The sequence below is a fragment of the Schistocerca gregaria genome, unplaced genomic scaffold (genome assembly GCF_023897955.1).
Source record: "Schistocerca gregaria isolate iqSchGreg1 unplaced genomic scaffold, iqSchGreg1.2 ptg000180l, whole genome shotgun sequence".
Taxonomy (NCBI): domain Eukaryota; kingdom Metazoa; phylum Arthropoda; class Insecta; order Orthoptera; family Acrididae; genus Schistocerca; species Schistocerca gregaria.
The window spans coordinates 5633058-5653342 of NW_026061730.1; the positions used below are offsets into that span (position 1 = coordinate 5633058).

At 41.5% G+C, this 20285-nt stretch overlaps 1 protein-coding gene across 22 annotated transcripts in view; it reads right to left on the reverse strand.

Annotated features, from left to right (window-relative positions):
* The window catches only part of LOC126302904 (zinc finger protein 493-like), a 129618-nt gene that overhangs the window by 59583 nt on the left and 49750 nt on the right, over window positions 1-20285 (reverse strand). For all 22 annotated transcript variants that reach the window (XM_049991779.1, XM_049991781.1, XM_049991776.1 and 19 more), the window contains one exon: window positions 6387-6424. In XM_049991779.1, the coding sequence (XP_049847736.1) occupies window positions 6387-6424 (38 nt within the window). The remainder of the gene's footprint in view (window positions 1-6386; window positions 6425-20285) is intronic.

The window sequence follows — 20285 nt, forward strand, 5'->3', positions numbered from 1 at the left end:
ACTCACGTCCGGTACTCACAGCTTTACTTCTGCCAGTATCCGTCTCCTACCTACCAAACTTTACAGAAGCTCTTCTGCGAAACTTGCAGAACTAGCACTCCTGAAAGAAAGGATATTGCGGAGACATGGCTTAGCCACAGCCTGGGGGACGTTTCCAGAATGAGATTTTCACTCTGCAGCGGAGTGTGCGCTGATATGAAACTTCCTGGCAGATTAAAACTGTGTGCCCGACCGAGACTCGAACTCGGGACCTTTGCCTTTCGCGTGCAAGTGCTCTACCAACTGAGCTACCGAAGCACGACTCACGTCCGGTACTCACAGCTTTACTTCTGCAAGTATCCGTCTCCTACCTTCCAAACTTTACAGAAGCTCTTCTGCGAAACTTGCAGAACTAGCACTCCTGAAAGAAAGGATAAAGTTTGGAAGGTAGGAGACGGATACTGGCAGAAGTAAAGCTGTGAGTACCGGACGTGAGTCGTGCTTCGGTAGCTCAGTTGGTAGAGCACTTGCCCGCGAAAGGCAAAGGTCCCGAGTTCGAGTCTCGGTCGGGCACACAGTTTTAATCTGCCAGGAAGTTTCATATCAGCGCACACTCCGCTGCAGAGTGAAAATCTCATTCTGGAAACATCCCCCAGGCTGTGGCTAAGCCATGTCTCCGCAATATCCTTTCTTTCAGGAGTGCTAGTTCTGCAAGTTTCGCAGAAGAGCTTCTGTAGAGTTTGGAAGGTAGGAGACGGATACTGGCAGAAGTAAAGCTGTGAGTACCGGACGTGAGTCGTGCTTCGGTAGCTCAGTTGGTAGAGCACTTGCCCGCGAAAGGCAAAGGTCCCGAGTTCGAGTCTCGGTCGGGCACACAGTTTTAATCTGCCAGGAAGTTTCATATCAGTGCACACTCCGCTGCAGAGTGAAAATCTCATTCTGGAAACATCCCCCAGGCTGTGGCTAAGCCATGTCTCCGCAATATCCTTTCTTTCAGGAGTGCTAGTTCTGCAAGTTTCGCAGAAGAGCTTCTGTAAAGTTTGGAAGGTAGGAGACGGATACTGGCAGAAGTAAAGCTGTGAGTACCGGACGTGAGTCGTGCTTCGGTAGCTCAGTTGGTAGAGCACTTGCCCGCGAAAGGCAAAGGTCCCGAGTTCGAGTCTCGGTCGGGCACACAGTTTTAATCTGCCAGGAAGTTTCATATCAGCGCACACTCCGCTGCAGAGTGAAAATCTCATTCTGGAAACATCCCCCAGGCTGTGGCTAAGCCATGTCTCCGCAATATCCTTTCTTTCAGGAGTGCTAGTTCTGCAAGTTTCGCAGAAGAGCTTCTGTAAAGTTTGGAAGGTAGGAGACGGATACTGGCAGAAGTAAAGCTGTGAGTACCGGACGTGAGTCGTGCTTCGGTAGCTCAGTTGGTAGAGCACTTGCACGCGAAAGGCAAAGGTCCCGAGTTCGAGTCTCGGTCGGGCACACAGTTTTAATCTGCCAGGAAGTTTCATATCAGCGCACACTCCGCTGCAGAGTGAAAATCTCATTCTGGAAACATCCCCCAGGCTGTGGCTAAGCCATGTCTCCGCAATATCCTTTCTTTCAGGAGTGTTAGTTCTGCAAGTTTCGCAGAAGAGCTTCTGTAAAGTTTGGAAGGTAGGAGACGGATACTGGCAGAAGTAAATCTGTGAGTACCGGACGTGAGTCGTGCTTCGGTAGCCCAGTTGGTAGAGCACTTGCCCGCGAAAGGCAAAGGTCCCGAGTTCGAGTCTCGGTCGGGCACACAGTTTTAATCTGCCAGGAAGTTTCATATCAGCGCACACTCCGCTGCAGAGTGAAAATCACATTCTGGAAACATCCCCCAGGCTGTGGCTAAGCCATGTCTCCACAATATCCTTTCTTTCAGGAGTGCTAGTTCTGCAAGTTTCGCAGAAGAGCTTCTGTAAAGTTTGGAAGGTAGGAGACGGATACTGGCAGAAGTAAAGCTGTGAGTACCGGACGTGAGTCATGCTTCGGTAGCTCAGTTGGTAGAGCACTTGCCCGCGAAAGGCAAAGGTCCCGAGTTCGAGTCTCGGTCGGGCACACAGTTTTAATCTGCCAGGAAGTTTCATATCAGCGCACACTCCGCTGCAGAGTGAAAATCTCATTCTGGAAACATCCCCCAGGCTGTGGCTAAGCCATGTCTCCGCAATATCCTTTCTTTCAGGAGTGCTAGTTCTGCAAGTTTCGCAGAAGAGCTTCTGTAAAGTTTGGAAGGTAGGAGACGGATACTGGCAGAAGTAAAGCTGTGAGTACCGGACGTGAGTCGTGCTTCGGTAGCTCAGTTGGTAGAGCACTTGCACACGAAAGGCAAAGGTCCCGAGTTCGAGTCTCGGTCGGGCACACAGTTTTAATCTGCCAGGAAGTTTCATATCAGCGCACACTCCGCTGCAGAGTGAAAATCTCATTCTGGAAACATCCCCCAGGCTGTGGCTAAGCCATGTCTCCGCAATATCCTTTCTTTCAGGAGTGCTAGTTCTGCAAGTTTCGCAGAAGAGCTTCTGTAAAGTTTGGAAGGTAGGAGACGGATACTGGCAGAAGTAAAGCTGTGAGTACCGGACGTGAGTCGTGCTTCGGTAGCTCAGTTGGTAGAGCACTTGCCCGCGAAAGGCAAAGGTCCCGAGTTCGAGTCTCGGTCGGGCACACAGTTTTAATCTGCCAGGAAGTTTCATATCAGCGCACACTCCGCTGCAGAGTGAAAATCACATTCTGGAAACATCCCCCAGGCTGTGGCTAAGCCATGTCTCCGCAATATCCTTTCTTTCAGGAGTGCTAGTTCTGCAAGTTTCGCAGAAGAGCTTCTGTAAAGTTTGGAAGGTAGGAGACGGATACTGGCAGAAGTAAAGCTGTGAGTACCGGATGTGAGTCGTGCTTCGGTAGCTCAGTTGGTAGAGCACTTGCCCGCGAAAGGCAAAGGTCCCGAGTTCCAGTCTCGGTCGGGCACACAGTTTTAATCTGCCAGGAAGTTTCATATCAGCGCACACTCCGCTGCAGAGTGAAAATCTCATTCTGGAAACATCCCCCAGGCTGTGGCTAAGCCATGTCTCCACAATATCCTTTCTTTCAGGAGTGCTAGTTCTGCAAGTTTCGCAGAAGAGCTTCTGTAAAGTTTGGAAGGTAGGAGACGGATACTGGCAGAAGTAAAGCTGTGAGTACTGGACGTGAGTCATGCTTCGGTAGCTCAGTTGGTAGAGCACTTGCCCGCGAAAGGCAAAGGTCCCGAGTTCGAGTCTCGGTCGGGCACACAGTTTTAATCTGCCAGGAAGTTTCATATCAGCGCACACTCCGCTGCAGAGTGAAAATCTCATTCTGGAAACATCCCCCAGGCTGTGGCTAAGCCATGTCTCCGCAATATCCTTTCTTTCAGGAGTGCTAGTTCTGCAAGTTTCGCAGAAGAGCTTCTGTAAAGTTTGGAAGGTAGGAGACGGATACTGGCAGAAGTAAAGCTGTGAGTACCGGACATGAGTCGTGCTTCGGTAGCTCAGTTGGTAGAGCACTTGCCCGCGAAAGGCAAAGGTCCCGAGTTCGAGTCTCGGTCGGGCACACAGTTTTAATCTGCCAGGAAGTTTCAATCCTTTGATAGTTGTCCTATAAGAACACACACTCCAAAGACGACAGGCGAGCTGGACAGTGCAGAACGAGAAGTCCAAATGGTAAGAAATGTGCATGGAATCTGAAAGGAACGTGGGTGCTCTAGTGGTAAGATATGATTCAGGAGATCAGCTAAGAGGACAGGTTCTCTAAGAGTCCCAAAGCAGATGGTGGGCAGTGAAGTTTCCAAGCAACAAAAAGGAGTGAGGGAGCTGACCAATGAGCTAGAATAAGTCCAACTTGGTAACAGCAAATGATGGAGACGTGTAGATGTTGCAAAGAGAAAAGGTGAAATGAGGAAGGGCAATGCTGACTGCAACAGCTAGCAGTCGCATGTTAAATGAGATGTATGGCCAGCATGGCTCCCACATGAGGTGGAATGCTGTCCTTGGAGGTAAAGGTCACAGAGGACCAGAAAGAAACATGAATGGTCAAATGGGTTGTGAGGACAATTTTTTTTCTTGGAAGCAGAAAACAAGCGGACACTGCAATTCCAAGAGCAGCTGTAATCCCTCCTGGGATCTAATGCCATGAATTTTCCATTGGAGGAGTCATAATGGGGATTGGGGGAGAGGGAACAAATGAAGATTAGTCACCTTGGTGGCTACTCAGTGACAGCCTTCAAAAATCCACTGCTACAGGGGGAAGAGGCTGGAGAATCCTGTTCCATGAGATCTACAAACATATTGGCACGCTCCCTGGGTCAGTCTGAATTCCACGGCAGAAAATCTGTAGGCAGTGGGCACCAGCAAAATGGCGGTCAGCCAGGTAAGGGTACATATGCCAACACCTGAAGTGGATCTCCAAATCAGGGAAGGAGAAGACCATTTGTTTTCGTTAGAGTTCTTAGAACTTTCTAGTTGACAGATGAAGAGTATGTTTTTAGCTGTAGAATGTCTTCGGAAGAGTATTGCTTTTGTCCTTTCAGCCTGACAGTTGTGTAGCACGTGATTTGGCCACCAAATGTAAAGATCTGATTGCTTGTTGCGTAGCTGTAGTAGGAGACAGGGATGCTATTGTGACCTGTGTGATTTCACTACTGCAACACTGACTTGATGTTGGAAGTCTTGGTGGGCATATCCTCTGTTACGCACGACATAACAAAAATGGTACTGTAAATGTCAAATGGTAAAATGCACGGATTTTGACTAGCTAACAATTGCAAGTGACAGGGTGGGGTTTGATGTCCTTCAATCAGATCTCCTGGATGCTTGCTCATTAAGACACTTGGGACATTCACGACATTACAATTGATACAGCAGAGAGGAGGCGAACAGCTGCCCTTGTGAGCATCTCTGCCAAAAATAACACACTTGGCCATGTTTTGACTGGATACACGTTTTATTATAACGTTGACACTTGTATGAACTCATCTGGTTTGGAATGTATGGTTGGACTGTGATTAATTCACAGCCTCCCTTAATCTTTGAGGCAAAAACTACTCGAGCAAATGGTAGAAAATGAGTGCATGTGAGGCCGCAGCTCATGGTCGTGCAGTAGCGTTCTCGCTTCCTGCGCCCGTGTTCGATTCCTGGCGGGGTCAGGGATTTTCTCTGCCTTGTGCTGACTGAGTGTTGTGTGCTGCCCTTAAGTTAGTTAGGTTTAAGTAGTTCTAAGTTCTAGGAGACTGATGACCATAGATGTTACGTCCCATAGTGCTCAGAGACATTTGAACCATTTTTTTTTTCTATTTTGGGTGCATGTGGGCATTAAGTTTGCATCCATCTTTTTCATAAATGAGAAAAATTTCACCGAGTCTCCAACTGCAACACCTTCCATAATAAGGCATGCATTAACTGTAGCAAAGAAATGACCCTCTTCAGTATGTGATACCATGAGGAACCAAGTTGCATATGGGAGGGCCTTCAAATCTATAGCCCTATTCTGTTTTATGTTTAGTAGACACACGCTAAGATGGTGATTGATACATTGCAAAAGAATCCCCCATGATTGCCAACATCTCCAATGGCATGCTCTTTCCAACTGGGAACCCCCTCAGAGGGGGATTTACCCACTGTAAATGATTTTCGCACCTCGGGTCACACCCCCCGAACTCCTGACAGAGGGGCCAATTGGCATTTGGGAAGGTAATAGCTCAGGCACTCACCCTTCTGGGCCTGACCTGTATCAGACGGTACATGAGAACCCTACCCGTTGACCTGGAGCTGCCTATTATGCATTACCTTGTCACCTGTAATGTGTCTAATGAATGAGACAGCCTTCAGGAACACACCAAGACGAAGGAGAAACAAAGAGAATGAGGATTCACCAGTTAAGTCTTCACAGCCTTGCTGAAAGTGGCACCAGCTACTTATGTTTCTTCTTGATGGTGGCCTGTAAACCACTACAAGCTTGTGCATTACCTGAGCACCACTGTGGCACCGCACTGAGAGGGGTGTTCAACACTATATTCACTAATCTGAAAGGCTGGAAATCAGCTCCAATTTTTGGATATATAGTCATTCACCCTTTCTTCTGACTTGTTCTACTGCAGTATGATATTAGCTTGTGCCCATCAAGATGAATCTGTTGAATTTAAGTGATTTCATGTGTCATTCTGCATTAAACACAATACAGCTGCTGATATGCCACCTGAACTTTTATTTTCCTGTATGGATATCAGACATTTGCTCTATTTATCTAGGAATAGTCACATAATGATTGTTGCAAAGAATAGTATTAATGAATCATTACAGTAGTGCATTTTATAACTGAAGTACTCTCACAATTAATAAATAAGAATTTATATGTCTGAAAAAGTTCTGCAGTGAATTATGAAAACTTACCTTGCACTATCAGATGCATATCTTGTTGAGGCTTCCACCTGAAATATTTGAAGAAATGGCCAGTGATTTACAACTGATGGGACAGTAAATAAATAGAATTCTATTAACGCCCACCAACCTGTGATTGGCCCATAAAATGCTGTAAGTTAGGTTTGAAAATATCATTAAAGAGGACATGATAAGCTGTTGCAGTTAATGAAACAGAATGTTAGTAAGAATTCATTCTCCATTTTCTAACTGTCTTCATTACTGTAAATAACTACACAAGCCACTAATTTGGTTGTGGCCATACTTCCTACTAGACACTTCACAAAGGAAAGTGACCAATAACATCTTTAATCTGTTATGCACTTACACTTTGTGTAAAATTTTCTTTCACTTTTTCCGTTATGAAAACTGCCATGCAATGACAGATGAATCCATCATCGTAAGTGACACATTTAGACCTCTGTGCTCTGGGAAGCCCAGATCAACTTGCAGAGGTGGGGAGTGACACATACAGGCTTGGACCATTAAATATACAAACATTAATAAATATTGGCAAACTCAAAATAGTTCCACACATTCTAAATGGACAAGTTAAAATTGGTATTACAAAATATCACATTCACAGATGAAGAAATACCACAATCAGAGAACTGTAGATTCTTCATGGAGAACACAGGGAAGAAATTCGTGAAACTACTACAGAACTAGGCTCTGCATTCATAAATGGCAATTATGTTGCAAACGGTACAAAATTTTTTGGGAGGACAACGGTTCAATCCCACGCCCGACCATCCGGATTTAGGTTTTCCATTATTTCCCTGAATCACTCCAGGCAAATGCCGGGATGGTTCCTTTGAAAGGGCATAGCCGACTTCCTTCCCCATCCTTTCCTAATCCGATTAGACCAATGAACTCGCTGTTTTGCCTCTTCCCCCAAACAATCCAAAATCGAAATTTTTCATTACCTCCAGAAGTCTGCAATAATTCAATATTTAGGTGAGAGGTACACAATAATTAATGCACATGCACCAATAGATCAGGATAACAATGCAGAAGGTAAAACAGTCCTCAGAACAATGTTGAGAAGCATGTGATGAAGTTCCAGAAGAAAACATAGAGATTTAACTTTTATCCTCAGACTAGCACAGAATGGAGATGAGAACATTATCTGCCTAAACTGCTATTAAATGAATTTATTCACAACTGGAATTTTGACTGTTATGCCATTCTCAAGCGACAGCTTACTATGAACTAAGTCAGTGCTATTAAATGTCATGCCTAGTGCTTGGGGAGTGGATATTAAGATGTGCAGTATGACATGACTTTGATAGAAATTAGTACATGAAGTACTACCAATTTCTAGGCATACAGATTACAAAGACTCCCATCTTGTAAAGAAAATGGAATTTGTAAACATGGTTAACACAAGGAAAGTATTACCTTAAAAGGAATTATAAAGGATTCAGACATCACACTGAGCTACCACTTGAGAATTGTACAACTGCCAAATTAATTTTGAATAGGTACATTCCATATCAGTCCTGATAGAAAATGTTTTCATTTATGAATGTCTGCCTGACTAGATGTAAGAAAAAAGGAAAACTGCAAAGAAAAAGACATTTAGCATATACCACTAAAAAGATACGAGGACAACAATAATATGATTTGAGAATATCAGACAGCTTGTGTGCCAGTAACAAAGCACAATTCCAAAAAGATGATGAATTCCAGAGTCAGACATAGATATCTGTTGAAATTGACCATTACCACTGAATAATAAAAGTAAGATTCCTGGCCTAGAATAACTGATAACCATGTTCACATTAGATTCAATGAAATTCCATGAAAAGTTCAAGGAGACAACAGCAGAATTCTAAAATACAAGATATATCAGAGATGGCTTAGGACAGGATGGTCCTGTGAAGGCCAAATTGATATAGGACTAAAGGAGCAAAATACTATTGGAACACATCTGTAACATTTTAGAAGGCTTATGACTATAAAGCAAGACTGCTTTATTTCAAAATTCTTAAATAATCTGAAATACAGAAGACAACACGGGTCTTCGTAAAAGAAGTACAGCCTCATTTGAGATAAGAACAGACTTTAGCCAAGGCCATGTACTAACTCCATTCTTCTTTCAGACTATACTAGAAAAGTGAATATTGAACAGATGGAGCAGTTGTCAGAATCTACTATTACCTAACTAGGTTAGAAAATTGGTAATTTCAAAATTGTTTGTTCAACTTTTGTAGATAATTTAGCAATGCTGACAATGTAGAGGAACCACACAACAGAGAGAAAGAAAAACAGTAGGAAAAGCATGACTACTCGTCTCCTCTGATAAGCAGCAGTGAAGCAGTTATGGGTAACTACAGGACTGCAACATCCCTATCAAATACAAAGTGTGGGAGGGTCAGGGGAACACAAATTTCAGGATCTATGAGAAGCCATGTAGCCAAATGGTGAGGAAAATGGAACCACAAGAGGAAGACTATAAAAGATGGAGTCTGCATTTCAGTTAACAGAAGATGTTTATAGTAAAAATTCATTCTCCAAAATTGCAGAACTTCCAACTTGCAAGGCAGTCATTTGGCCAAAATACACATCTGTATCGCACAGAATAAACACCTGTATCACAAATACTAATTTTAGAATCAACAAAAGATAGTGAAAATTATGATAAAGAAAAGATATTAGGAAACGGAATACCACCACAAACATTTAAATTCAGAAACAATGCAGAAGTATAGATAAATATGTAGGAAAATAACTGGAGACAACATTTGGCATACATGGTTCATGAGTCTTAGCACACTGAAAAGAAAAACTGTGTAGCAGTACTAAACCCATTAAAAATTTCATTGCCTTACAAGAGTGCACAAAGACCTACAAGAAACTTGTATAAATTAGCAAGATATTTAAAACCAAACCAAATACCGAAACAGGATTGAGTTGGTAAATTCTCCACAGCATAAGTTCCAGAAAAGACAAGATATAAACTGAACGTCAGGTGCGTGGAAAGAAAAATGTGTACAAAAGATGGAGTAGCATAAATAAATGTAAAACCTTAGCTCGCCTGTAATTGATGAGGAAAAAAAAAAAACTTCCATATTTGTAGTACCTTCTCAGTAAAGCATAGCGATCGTATATGTACTGCAAACAAGTTGCAGCAAGCAGCTCAAAGAGACTCTGCAAATATGCAGATAACAGTATTTGGAGTGTTTTGTTAGGCTACAGCAGTGATCAGAAATATTTTGCAGTGGTGGCGTTATGCTGTCAGTACTGCTTGCATGCAGTCACGAAAGAGCAATGCATTCAAGTGTCACTCCGTCAAGGGCTGCACACTGCTGTTGTTACATATCTAGTGAACAAATAAGATCATACAATAACAATGTACATATGTATTAGTTTAGCTTGAAAGTTTGTAACTTGCCTTGATGGTATGGTATCCAGTAACATGACTGAGGTATTTACTCAGTGATTGTTTACTTGCAGAGAACTAGAAGTATAGCAAAACAGAACACTTGCTTGATGTGAGACAAGCTGTTTTGCATGTCTTCAAGGTTGGGAGTACTTCTAGGGACTATGGCATATCACAACCACAAACAAGTGTGCACAGTCAATAGCAAAAACATGAAACAACAGTAACCAATAAACCAAGGTCAGGTCATCCCTGAAGAGAGTGGAGGAAGGACACAATGATTTGTACGCAATCAGCTGGTGTTCCAAGAGAAACATCTCAACAAAGCTTGTGAATCCTTGTAACATGTTTGTTGCACTGGTGCATTTCTTCTGCAAATTGACTCCAATGTTATTAGATAGAAATAGATTTCCTGCAGCATTGAATATATGGCCATTTTTAAGGCAACCGGGAATTTTAACTGGAACACTGGACTTGTTATATTAAATTTGAGTATAACACTTCTCAATTTGGAAGCAATTTTTTGAAGCAACAAATGAATTTTATAAACTGCAAGTCTTTGTAAGCACCACTGGAAATTAATTTGAACAAATAATGAAGGTAACTGAAAATCTGTCATGCATTCAAACTTTCAAATATTATACGTGAGACAGTAATGTGAATCTACCATCAAATGCACAGGATTGATTGACACTGAACATTTCCCATTTAACATTGAAACATGAAAATCTATACATTTAATATTTTGCTCTGGTGAACTATGTTCCTTCTAAGTCAAGAGAAATGCCCATAACCTACTATCCATTGGGGTTACTTTCCTGTGAGAAAAGGCCGACAACTGTGAGGCAGTATTTAAATTCACATTGATGTAACTTTTGCACTTGAATCTTTAAGCAATTTTAGGACTTTCCCAAGGTCAGTGCTAAGATGGCAAGTAGAATTTTTGTCACACATTTAAACATAATCATAAACTCATTGACAAACAAAAGATGAATACAGCCAAAATTAGTGAGGGAGAGCAATAAACAAAGGATGCAACAAATCAAATATTCTAACTCTGCTGACTGATCTCTCAAAAAATCAGATTCATAACCAACTGCTAATTTGTCACTTTCCAGCTATAAAATATTATTCACAAATATTATATAGAAAAACACTAAAATTGAATTCAACAGTGCTATTTCAAACTGTGCAGCCCAACTTCAGGAGTTAAATAGAGTCCTGTATAGTTTTTCATTAATTAATTTTATAAACACTGATTACAATAATGCTAAATAGTACTACATGTAAGACAAAACTGCCACAAGCATAAACAATACAACAAACTGTACAGTGAATACATAGTTTGACTGGAACTCAACTGGATCCGGGGTATCTACAATTTGATGGGAACTACTCAATTAATTTGACCAGAGCTGAACATACTCCAGAATTCCATACATCAAAAGACAGCATATTTCACACTACACCCTTATCCTTATCAAATGTGTATTATATACTTTTTTGACAAATTAACTATTGTGCAGTGTGATCATGATGTGTCAAGTTCAATTGGTTGTAATTCAATCTTGGTAAGTGCTACATAGTAACCTAAAGCACCATGTAAATGAGCAGGAAATTACAATCTCACCTGATATGACACATTTGTTTGTATAGAAATATTTCCTTGTATTTAATCACTGTAACAGTTGCATATGATGGCAATTTATCATGTTTTCACTAATAATTAATGTAATATTTATCTCAGAATGTTTCGTAAGGTTCTAAAGTGACCAGCATGGGAAGTTGCTTATCTCAAGCCAGGTTTCACAAAATCCTCACCAGAGTACCAACTAAACCAGGAGGTTAATTGAGGAAGGACGATGGGGAAAATACAGAGACAGCACATGAGAGACTGGAACTGCTCCTCAAAACTCATTTTCCTCAATATGCTCTGGCAGATAACAGAGTGCCTGAGAACCATTGTCTTTCAGGGGTCACATTCTGCTCTAAGAGAGGACTGGGAATCAGCCAAGGAGTGTGTGAATTTCAGTAAAATCCAATGGGTGGTGGCAACATTCTAATCAGTCAAGTCACCTGGTCCAGATGGAATCTTTCCAGCTCTCTTAAAACAAATAGGAGACAATCTTATAAGAGTCCTCTGCACGTTATTCAGGGTTAGCCTAGCAGTGGGAGTCATTTCCAATGCCTGGAGGGCAGTGAAGGTTGTCTTTATTCCAAAGCCAGGGAGAATTGATCATACGAAGGCCAAGGATATGAGACCAATCAGTTGAGTTAATGTACATGCTGGGGAGAGGAGGCTAACTAGGGCTCCTCTACATCCAAACTAACACACATAACCAGGTAAATCAAGTTAGACAGCTCTCCAACTATTTGTTGGGAGGGTGGAGAAAGCACTTTCCTTTCAAGAAACAGCCCTCTGCATCTTCCTGGGCGTCAAGGGGGCTTTTAGTAACACAACCTTTGCTTCCATGGTTAGGTCATCAGAGGTGCATGACCTAGTGACCACTATATGTAGGTGGACTAGGGCCATGCTTAGTGGAAGAGGCCACATGATGAATGAAAAAATAGTTGTTAACACCACTAGAGGTTGTCCACAAGGAGTTTTGTCCACTTTATTGTGGAATCTACTGGAGAACGAATGCATTGAGGAACTAAATTACAGACAATGCTTTTGCCACGGATATGCAGATGACCTTGTCACAGTAATACCCGGCAAATTTGCTGACAGGGTTAGGAATATGGCACAAGGTGCACTGGACATTGTTCAAGACTGGTACATTACATAGGACCTAAACGTTAATCCTAACAAGACTGTTGTGGTACCAATAATGAAGAAGCACATCTAAAGCTTTTCGATGAAACTCTATCTGTGAAGGGGATAGTGAAATATCTAGAGATAATCTTAGATGAGAAACTAAAATGGACCCTTCACATTAAGAGCATCTGCTCCAAGGCGAATTGTACTCTAGTGAGTACCAGAAGGCCTTGTGGCAAAAACTGGGGCCTAAGATGCTGATGTATGCACTGGACACACACAACAGTGGTTAGACTTAGGATCGTGGAAGAATGTACAACAGCAGGCTGCAGCTAAGGAGCTTGCTAAGGTGTACAAACTTGCCTGCTTTGCCACAACAAGGAGGAATTAGTAACACACAAACCACTGGGATGTAAGTCATGCTGGAAATGCCTCCACCACATCTTTGGGTTAAGATGAAGGCAGCAGCTGATGCACACACACTCAAAACTGGTAAAAACTGGATCACATTAGGATATCCACTAAAATAGTGAGGCAAATATAGGAATGGCTTGAGAAATGCCGCCTGACTATATAACAACTCTCAACTGCTTCAACAAGCCTTACAATACAATAACTGGAAGTAGGGAGCAGTGGGAAAACAGTTTGACACCATGCAGAGGACACTGGTTCACTGATGGGTCAAAATCAGACCAAGGCGCTGGGGGTGGGGTGTACAGGGTTCAGCCAAAACTGGAGGGCATCATCTCTCTCGGAAAACTGGCATTGGTATTCCAAGCTGAAATTACTGCAATGAAGGTGAGTGTGGAGGAGAATATATATAGGTGCTACAAGGACCACAGCAAGGTAGCCCTGAAACTATTGGGAGCTCCTGCAGCACAATATATTATTATTGCAGAATGTCACAGGGCTTTGGTGGAGTTAGGGGATTCAATAGCAGAAACTTAATATGGGTCCTTGGTCACTCAGGGATCAGTGGCAATAAAGCAGCTGACAGATTGGCCAGGATGGGGGCAAAGACTCCATTCAGTGGACCGGTATCTGTTCTGATAATCACCAATGCTATGATCAAATGAACTATGGAACTGGCTTAGAAGAAGCACATAGAATACTAGACCAAGGTCTATAAGCAAAAACATGGTAAGGTAACAAAGCTAAAGTTGTGCTTTAAAAGGTGCTCTGAAACCCTGGGCTCTAAAGAGCTCATGTTTGGACTGATGACCAGTAATGGGAATGAAAAAAAAAAAAAACCACCTACATACAATGGGTATAATGGAAGAAGACCATAAATGTAGCATCTGTGATGAGAGTGAAGAAACTGCATCACACCTAATCTTCCAATGCATGACATTGGAGAGCAAAGAGACAGAATTTTCAGTGCAACTAGAAGTGAAGAAATTGTGTCTAACAAATAATGGGTAGAGAGACTCCTTGCACTAAGGGCACTGGTTGGCTTTACTATATATACAGCGAGCAATACTGCACAATAAACTGTTTCAGTGCCAGGTTAGATCAAAGCTGTATTAGCTTCTCTGCCAAAATCAAATTAAATCCAGCATCCTTAGTGAATTTGTGTTCAGGTATTTTTGACAAATTAACTATTATGCAGTGTGATCAAGATGGGTCCAGTTCAACTGGTTGTACATTGAATTTGGTATGTGCTTCATAGTACCTTAACGCACTATGTAAATGAGCAGGAAATTATGATCTCATCTGATATGACAAACTCGTTTCTATAGTAATATTTCCTTGTATTGACTTATTTTAACATTTGCATATGATGGCTGTTTATCATGTTTTCACTGACATTTAATGTTAATATTTATCTTAGAATGTTTGGTAAGCTTCCAAAGTGACCAGTATGGGAAGGCGTTTATTTCAAGTTGATTAGTTTTAATAAAAACAATGTACTTTCAATCACGTATTTTCATTAAGTTTTGTAAGATGTTTTGAAAATTACTAGCATGGTATGGTTTCTTGAGGTTTTAAATAAACAGTGCTGCTGTGCCTCATAGTCTTTGGTAATGTATGTGTGTTTCCCACATAGTCTGGGCCGGTGAAATTTTATTGTTAAGTCTGCATAGGTTTTGACAGTAGTTGAACCAAAGTCTCTGGGCAGCCAACCAGTTGTGTCATTTCAGCTCTAAAATTGTATGGATGATAAGATTTTGAGCAATACATGAGGATTTTGTCATTTTCTCATTACATTAACTTCTTGTATGTTTTTGTGACTGACGAACTTTCACTTTGCCCAACTGATAGTTCTGTTTTGTGCTGAACTTTGATTGACAGTGACACAGTATCACTGATGATTAACACCCAGATCCGATTTCACATTAGCTTATGTAACTGGGCAATCTGTCAAATATTCATAATTATTCACATAATTGAACTGCATTATCTTCAATCTGAAGTGTTCAACATTGCTATGTGATCTTATATAATTCAATTTAATGATTTTAAGGATGGCCATTTCTACATTTGTGTCTTACATTGACATTACACCATTCAACTTAACTATGTCACTGTGTTTACATTTCCTTATTTAGTTGTCACTGCATTTAAATTTGTTTAAAAAATTTGTTTAAGTATACATTAACTATTACAATATATGCCTAACTTCATACTTTTAGATGTTGCTTGACTGACAGGCAGCTGGTGGTTTTAACGGGACAGATACTCATTGGTAAATGGCCTTGACCCATGCATGGGACTGTAGAGAGACATTCTGAAATCAGCTCTGTTCACTACCCTGCAACTCAGCATATCATAGGACCAATTTCAAAGCATTAACATTACACATCTTGATTGAATTTTCACACTAAGCAATCAGCACACAGTGTCAGTAGCTGGACTGAAATCGCTATCAGTTGCCATATTGGCACACAAACTGAAGATAACAGACACAAGGTCAAATATTCAATTTTCTCTTTCAAATCTATTTCATTGTGGAATATCATAATGGAGTTCCTTTTTTCAGTACTGGCATAAACATCATAATGACAGATTCTAAGATGATCAATTTTTGTTGATTTTATACTGTGTACTCAATAGAGAAAAGGCACCTGGGCAATATGAGGTGGCTGTACAATATCACTCATATTACACTAAACTTGTTCCTTCTCTAACAGCAGCATATCAAACATCTCTGAGCCCATGGAAGTTTCATAGTGGCTGGAAGAAGGTACCAATCAATCATATTCTCAATTAGTGTCACCTGATAGATGCACATAATCATAGCAAAATGAAGCATGTGCATGAATAACGCTGTATGGTATATTTCCAAGTTTTTAGGAAATCGACAAAAGCCATTAATAAAAATGTAATAGCAGATATTTATTGTTTGCAGATGCAGACTGTTGAAAATAGTTGGTTGTGCTTTTTAAAATTGCACTAAGGATAGGTTTTAGAAAATACATAACTACTAAAATGGAAAAACAGTGTATAGCAACTGATATACAGCATTGCTGTATATCACACTCTACTACAACTATAATGTTGCCTAGATTCTCAAAGTTTCACATAAAAAAATATATCAAGATACAAACTAATATTTATAGTAAACTGATTGCTTTGGTCTTAAATAAGTAATAGCATATGAGTTTGTTATGAAGTTGAGCACAAAGCTGGCACATTACACTCAGTTGGCACACTGAATGTTTTCATAAAATGCCTGGATTTTGATTCCCTGTATTTCGTCACATCCAATAGATTGCCTTTCTTCTCCTTACAAGTTTCAGTACCCCACTGTAGAGCAACCAAAAACCAAAATGCAACAGAATTTCTTTTATTTCATGTTCAAAAACATGTTTCACAATACAATGTCTTTCACATGGATGAAACCACTTATGCCTTGAGGATCATCACTGCATAGCTTCAACCAAAGCACAGCAGTTATTTTCAAATTAGGTGGCATTCTGAGAACCAGCTCAACAGATCCAATGCCCTTGTCTTCCATCATCTCCTGTATGTTCAACTTCGAAGGTTCTACAGTGGTCAAAGCAATGACATGTTTCCATTCTAAAGGAGCCATAACTTTTGACACTTTCTTTCCTCAATCACTGTAAAGTTCCTGTCACAAGGCAGGAAACTATCAATCTAACATAAAACTTTATATTTATTTTCACACAGTACTTGCAGTTGACCAGATAGAAATAAAGTGCTAAAATTCTCCAGTAATCCTTCTGCCCAACATGTTGGTCAGGCCATATAATTAGTTTGTGACCCATACCTTTTTCAAGCATCACAAATTTAATCAGACAAGAAACTATTTTGGGTGAACCACACCTTGCACCAGATCCATCCCCTAAATTTACCATGTTAGTTAAGTACCAAAGTCATGAACCATGAAATTATATGACGGCAACTGTCTCTGGCAGAGTACCATGGAATGTGCCAATTTATGACAAAGTAGAACGTGTTGTACGTCCATGCATGTAACATATATATTGTTCCTCTGTAGCCATTTCTGTGTTGTTTTTTAGCAGTCTGTATGCTCAGTCTGCTTTTGCATGACAACTAAGTTCTATGTTGTGCATTTGTATCTCATCTGAAGCTGTGATCATACAGAATCATTAATTTCAGAACAGATTGAGATTGTGGTACAGACTTTCGAAGATTTATTCTCACATTGAGAAACTCAAACTGAGTTCTTGAATCAGGGACCTGTCATCATTTGATATGACATGTGGCCTACACAAATATTTTCCTCAGCCATCATCAGGAGTGGTCACTCCACTTTCCAGTTTATGTTGAAGAGAGAGTTTTCATTGATGGGTGATGCAAAATATGTCAAGCAATGTTTTTTGACACACTTCTTTTGACTGGACTTCATATTTGAAAGCAGCTGATTTCAATGAAGTACTGTCTGTCTTACCTACTTTTCGTCTGCCTGGCACACCTATTTACGTAGAGTTTATCAAGTAAATTGCCTTTTCATTGTGCATAAAGGCATGGTATTCTCTGTACAGCCTTAACTTAATTTACATATTTATGTCCTAGAATCCTTCTTTTGAACACACTTCTGTGTTGCACACATGGTCCTGAATCATGCTGTCAATACTACTACCCAATATTCAACTGAATTATCGTACTCCACATTCTCTTTCAATAATATAGCAGTGTGTTTTCTACTTTTTCATCACTGATAAAGACAGAACTGCAGTTAGTTTTATTCATGGTCTTAGAATTATGGGACAAATTTCAATGTTTGATCAACAACAAGTAATGGAAAATCCGGGAAGGAATGTAACAATATCATAAAGAGCAAACTTGATCGGTTGGTTGGTTCTGAGTATAAAGGGACCAAACCACAGGGTCATCACACCCTTTTTTCCTGACAGAAGCAAGGCTCAAGGTACAAAAACACTCAGCAGCACACCTAAAAAGAAAATGAATGGAATGAACAAAAAAATGGGGAAAAGATACGCCACGAAGAAAAGCAGAAGGTATTAAAACCATAGAGCATATAGTCTGGGCTGGCTGATCACAATAATAAATGAGGATGAGCCAGCCACTTTGCAACATATTAAAACGTCCACCTCAAAAAGATAAGGCGAGAAGAGCACATGTAGGGAAAAGATGACAATGAAGACAAACAAAAGCAAAGAAAGGTGACAGAGTTACAATGGAGGGAGGGTGGCGACCTCAGAGAGAAGGTTAAATGCCCACCCTTGGATTGTATGACAAAACCCCCTCAAAAATAAAATGTCAAATTAAATCTGCGGTTTGAAATATTGTTACCCCAACACCGAAGGTGGGTTCTAGGAAGGTTAAAAGTCTTCCTTAGAATAGTTAAAAGTCAGCAGTCCAGCAAGATGTGGATGACAGTCATATGTGAGCCACAGTGACACAGACGTGGGTCCTCACGACAGAGGAAGTAGCCATGTGTTAGCCATGTATGGCCGGCATTTGTTTGGTTTGGTTTGTTTTGGAGGAGGAGACCAGACAGCAAGGTCATCAGTTTCATAGGATTAGGGAAGGAAGTCGGCCGTGCCCTTTCAAAGGAACCATCCCGACATTTGCCTGGAATGATTTAGGGCATGTATGGCCAATGCGGAGCCAGCAGAGAACCACAGAGTCCTTGCAACAGGCTTGCATGGAGTCTTTTACACATTTGTAGTCTCCTTAAGGGTGCAGAGTTTGTTGTGCATACTGAGATTATGCATTTCGGTCTCCCAAACCTGAAAAACCTTGTGGTGTAATAATGATCACAGGTCAGTTACACGGATGCCGACGACCATAAGTGGTTTCTGTTTAACCCGTTTGGCCAGCCCATCGGAAAGTTCACTTCCTGGGGTTCCAATGTGGATGGTCGCTACCAAACTATGGTGCAGGTAGCACTGGTCGATAGCTTGTAGGCTGCTCAAGGAGTCAGCACAGAGAAGAAACGACTTGCTTCGGCACATTGGATGTGCTCAAGAGCAAGAGAAATGGTTGCCAGCCTTGCAGTCCAAACACTGCAGCCGTCTGACAAGGAGTGCTGTTCAGTATGTTCTCCATGAACATATGCAAAGACAATGTGACCATCACCCATGGAGCAGTCCGAGTAAACCACTTCACGGTCCTGGTACTTGTCAAGAATCAAGAGGAAGTGACAGCCGAGAGCTGCAGAGTTAACTCATCCATTAGCACCCTGTGAATGGTCCAGGCAAAGCTTCAGCTTCGGTGTACACCATGGAGGTGTACATGAATGGACCTTGAGCATAGGTGGTAAAAGCAAGGACTCCACTACAGACAGACAAGATCAGTTGTGAACTGCAGTTATAAGCCCTGACCTGGGCCTCTGATGCAGGAGATGAAATACTGTGTATGGGGTAAGGAGATGGTAATGTGGATGCTCTGGAGAACTATGAATGTGTGCAACATACCTGGCGAGCAGTTGTGCATGTTTAACCTTCAATGGGACTCCGACCTGGTCACTGGACTCGTCCTGAAGTCTCCTGTTGCCAGTTAACTGGATAGAGTAAACATATCGCTGAGGGCGTCACCAAACAATAAATCAGTTTCCCATAGTCAAGATGAGATTGAACAAGGGCTCTATAGAGCTGCAGCAGCTTATTGCGATCCACACCCCAGTTGGTGTTGCTCAGGCACCAGAGGGCACTGAAGTGCTGCCAGCAGTTCCACTTCAGCTGACCAAGATGAAAAAAGCCACGTCAATCACGTGTTGAAATCCAGTCATAAGAATCGATGTGTCTCCATTACAGTGAGTGGATCATCCTTAAGGTAAAGATCTGGCTCCGGATGAATGGTATGACACTGACAGAAGGGCGTGACACACAACTTCGCACCTGAAAACCAGAACCTGTGGGCTAGACCCCATGACTGCACCTTGTGAATGGTTCCCTGTAGGCACTGCTCAGCAACACCAGTACTGGAGGAGCTGCATGAAATATATAAGTCATCTGCGTACTGAGAAGGCGAGACCGATGGCCTGACAGTTGCTACAAGGCAGTTAATGGCCACTAAAAATAGAGATACACTCAATACAGAGCCCTGCAGGACCCCATTCTCCTGAATGTGGGGCAAACTACAGGAGGCACCAACTTGGACACAGACAGTACAGAGCGATAGGAGATTTTGCATAAAAATCTGGCATGGGCTCTGGAAACCCCACTCATATAGTGTGGCAATGATATGATTTCGCCAGGTCATGTCTTAATCTTTTCATAAATCAAAAACGACGGCAACCAGGTGTTAGTGCTGGAAAAGGCTGTTCAGATGGCAG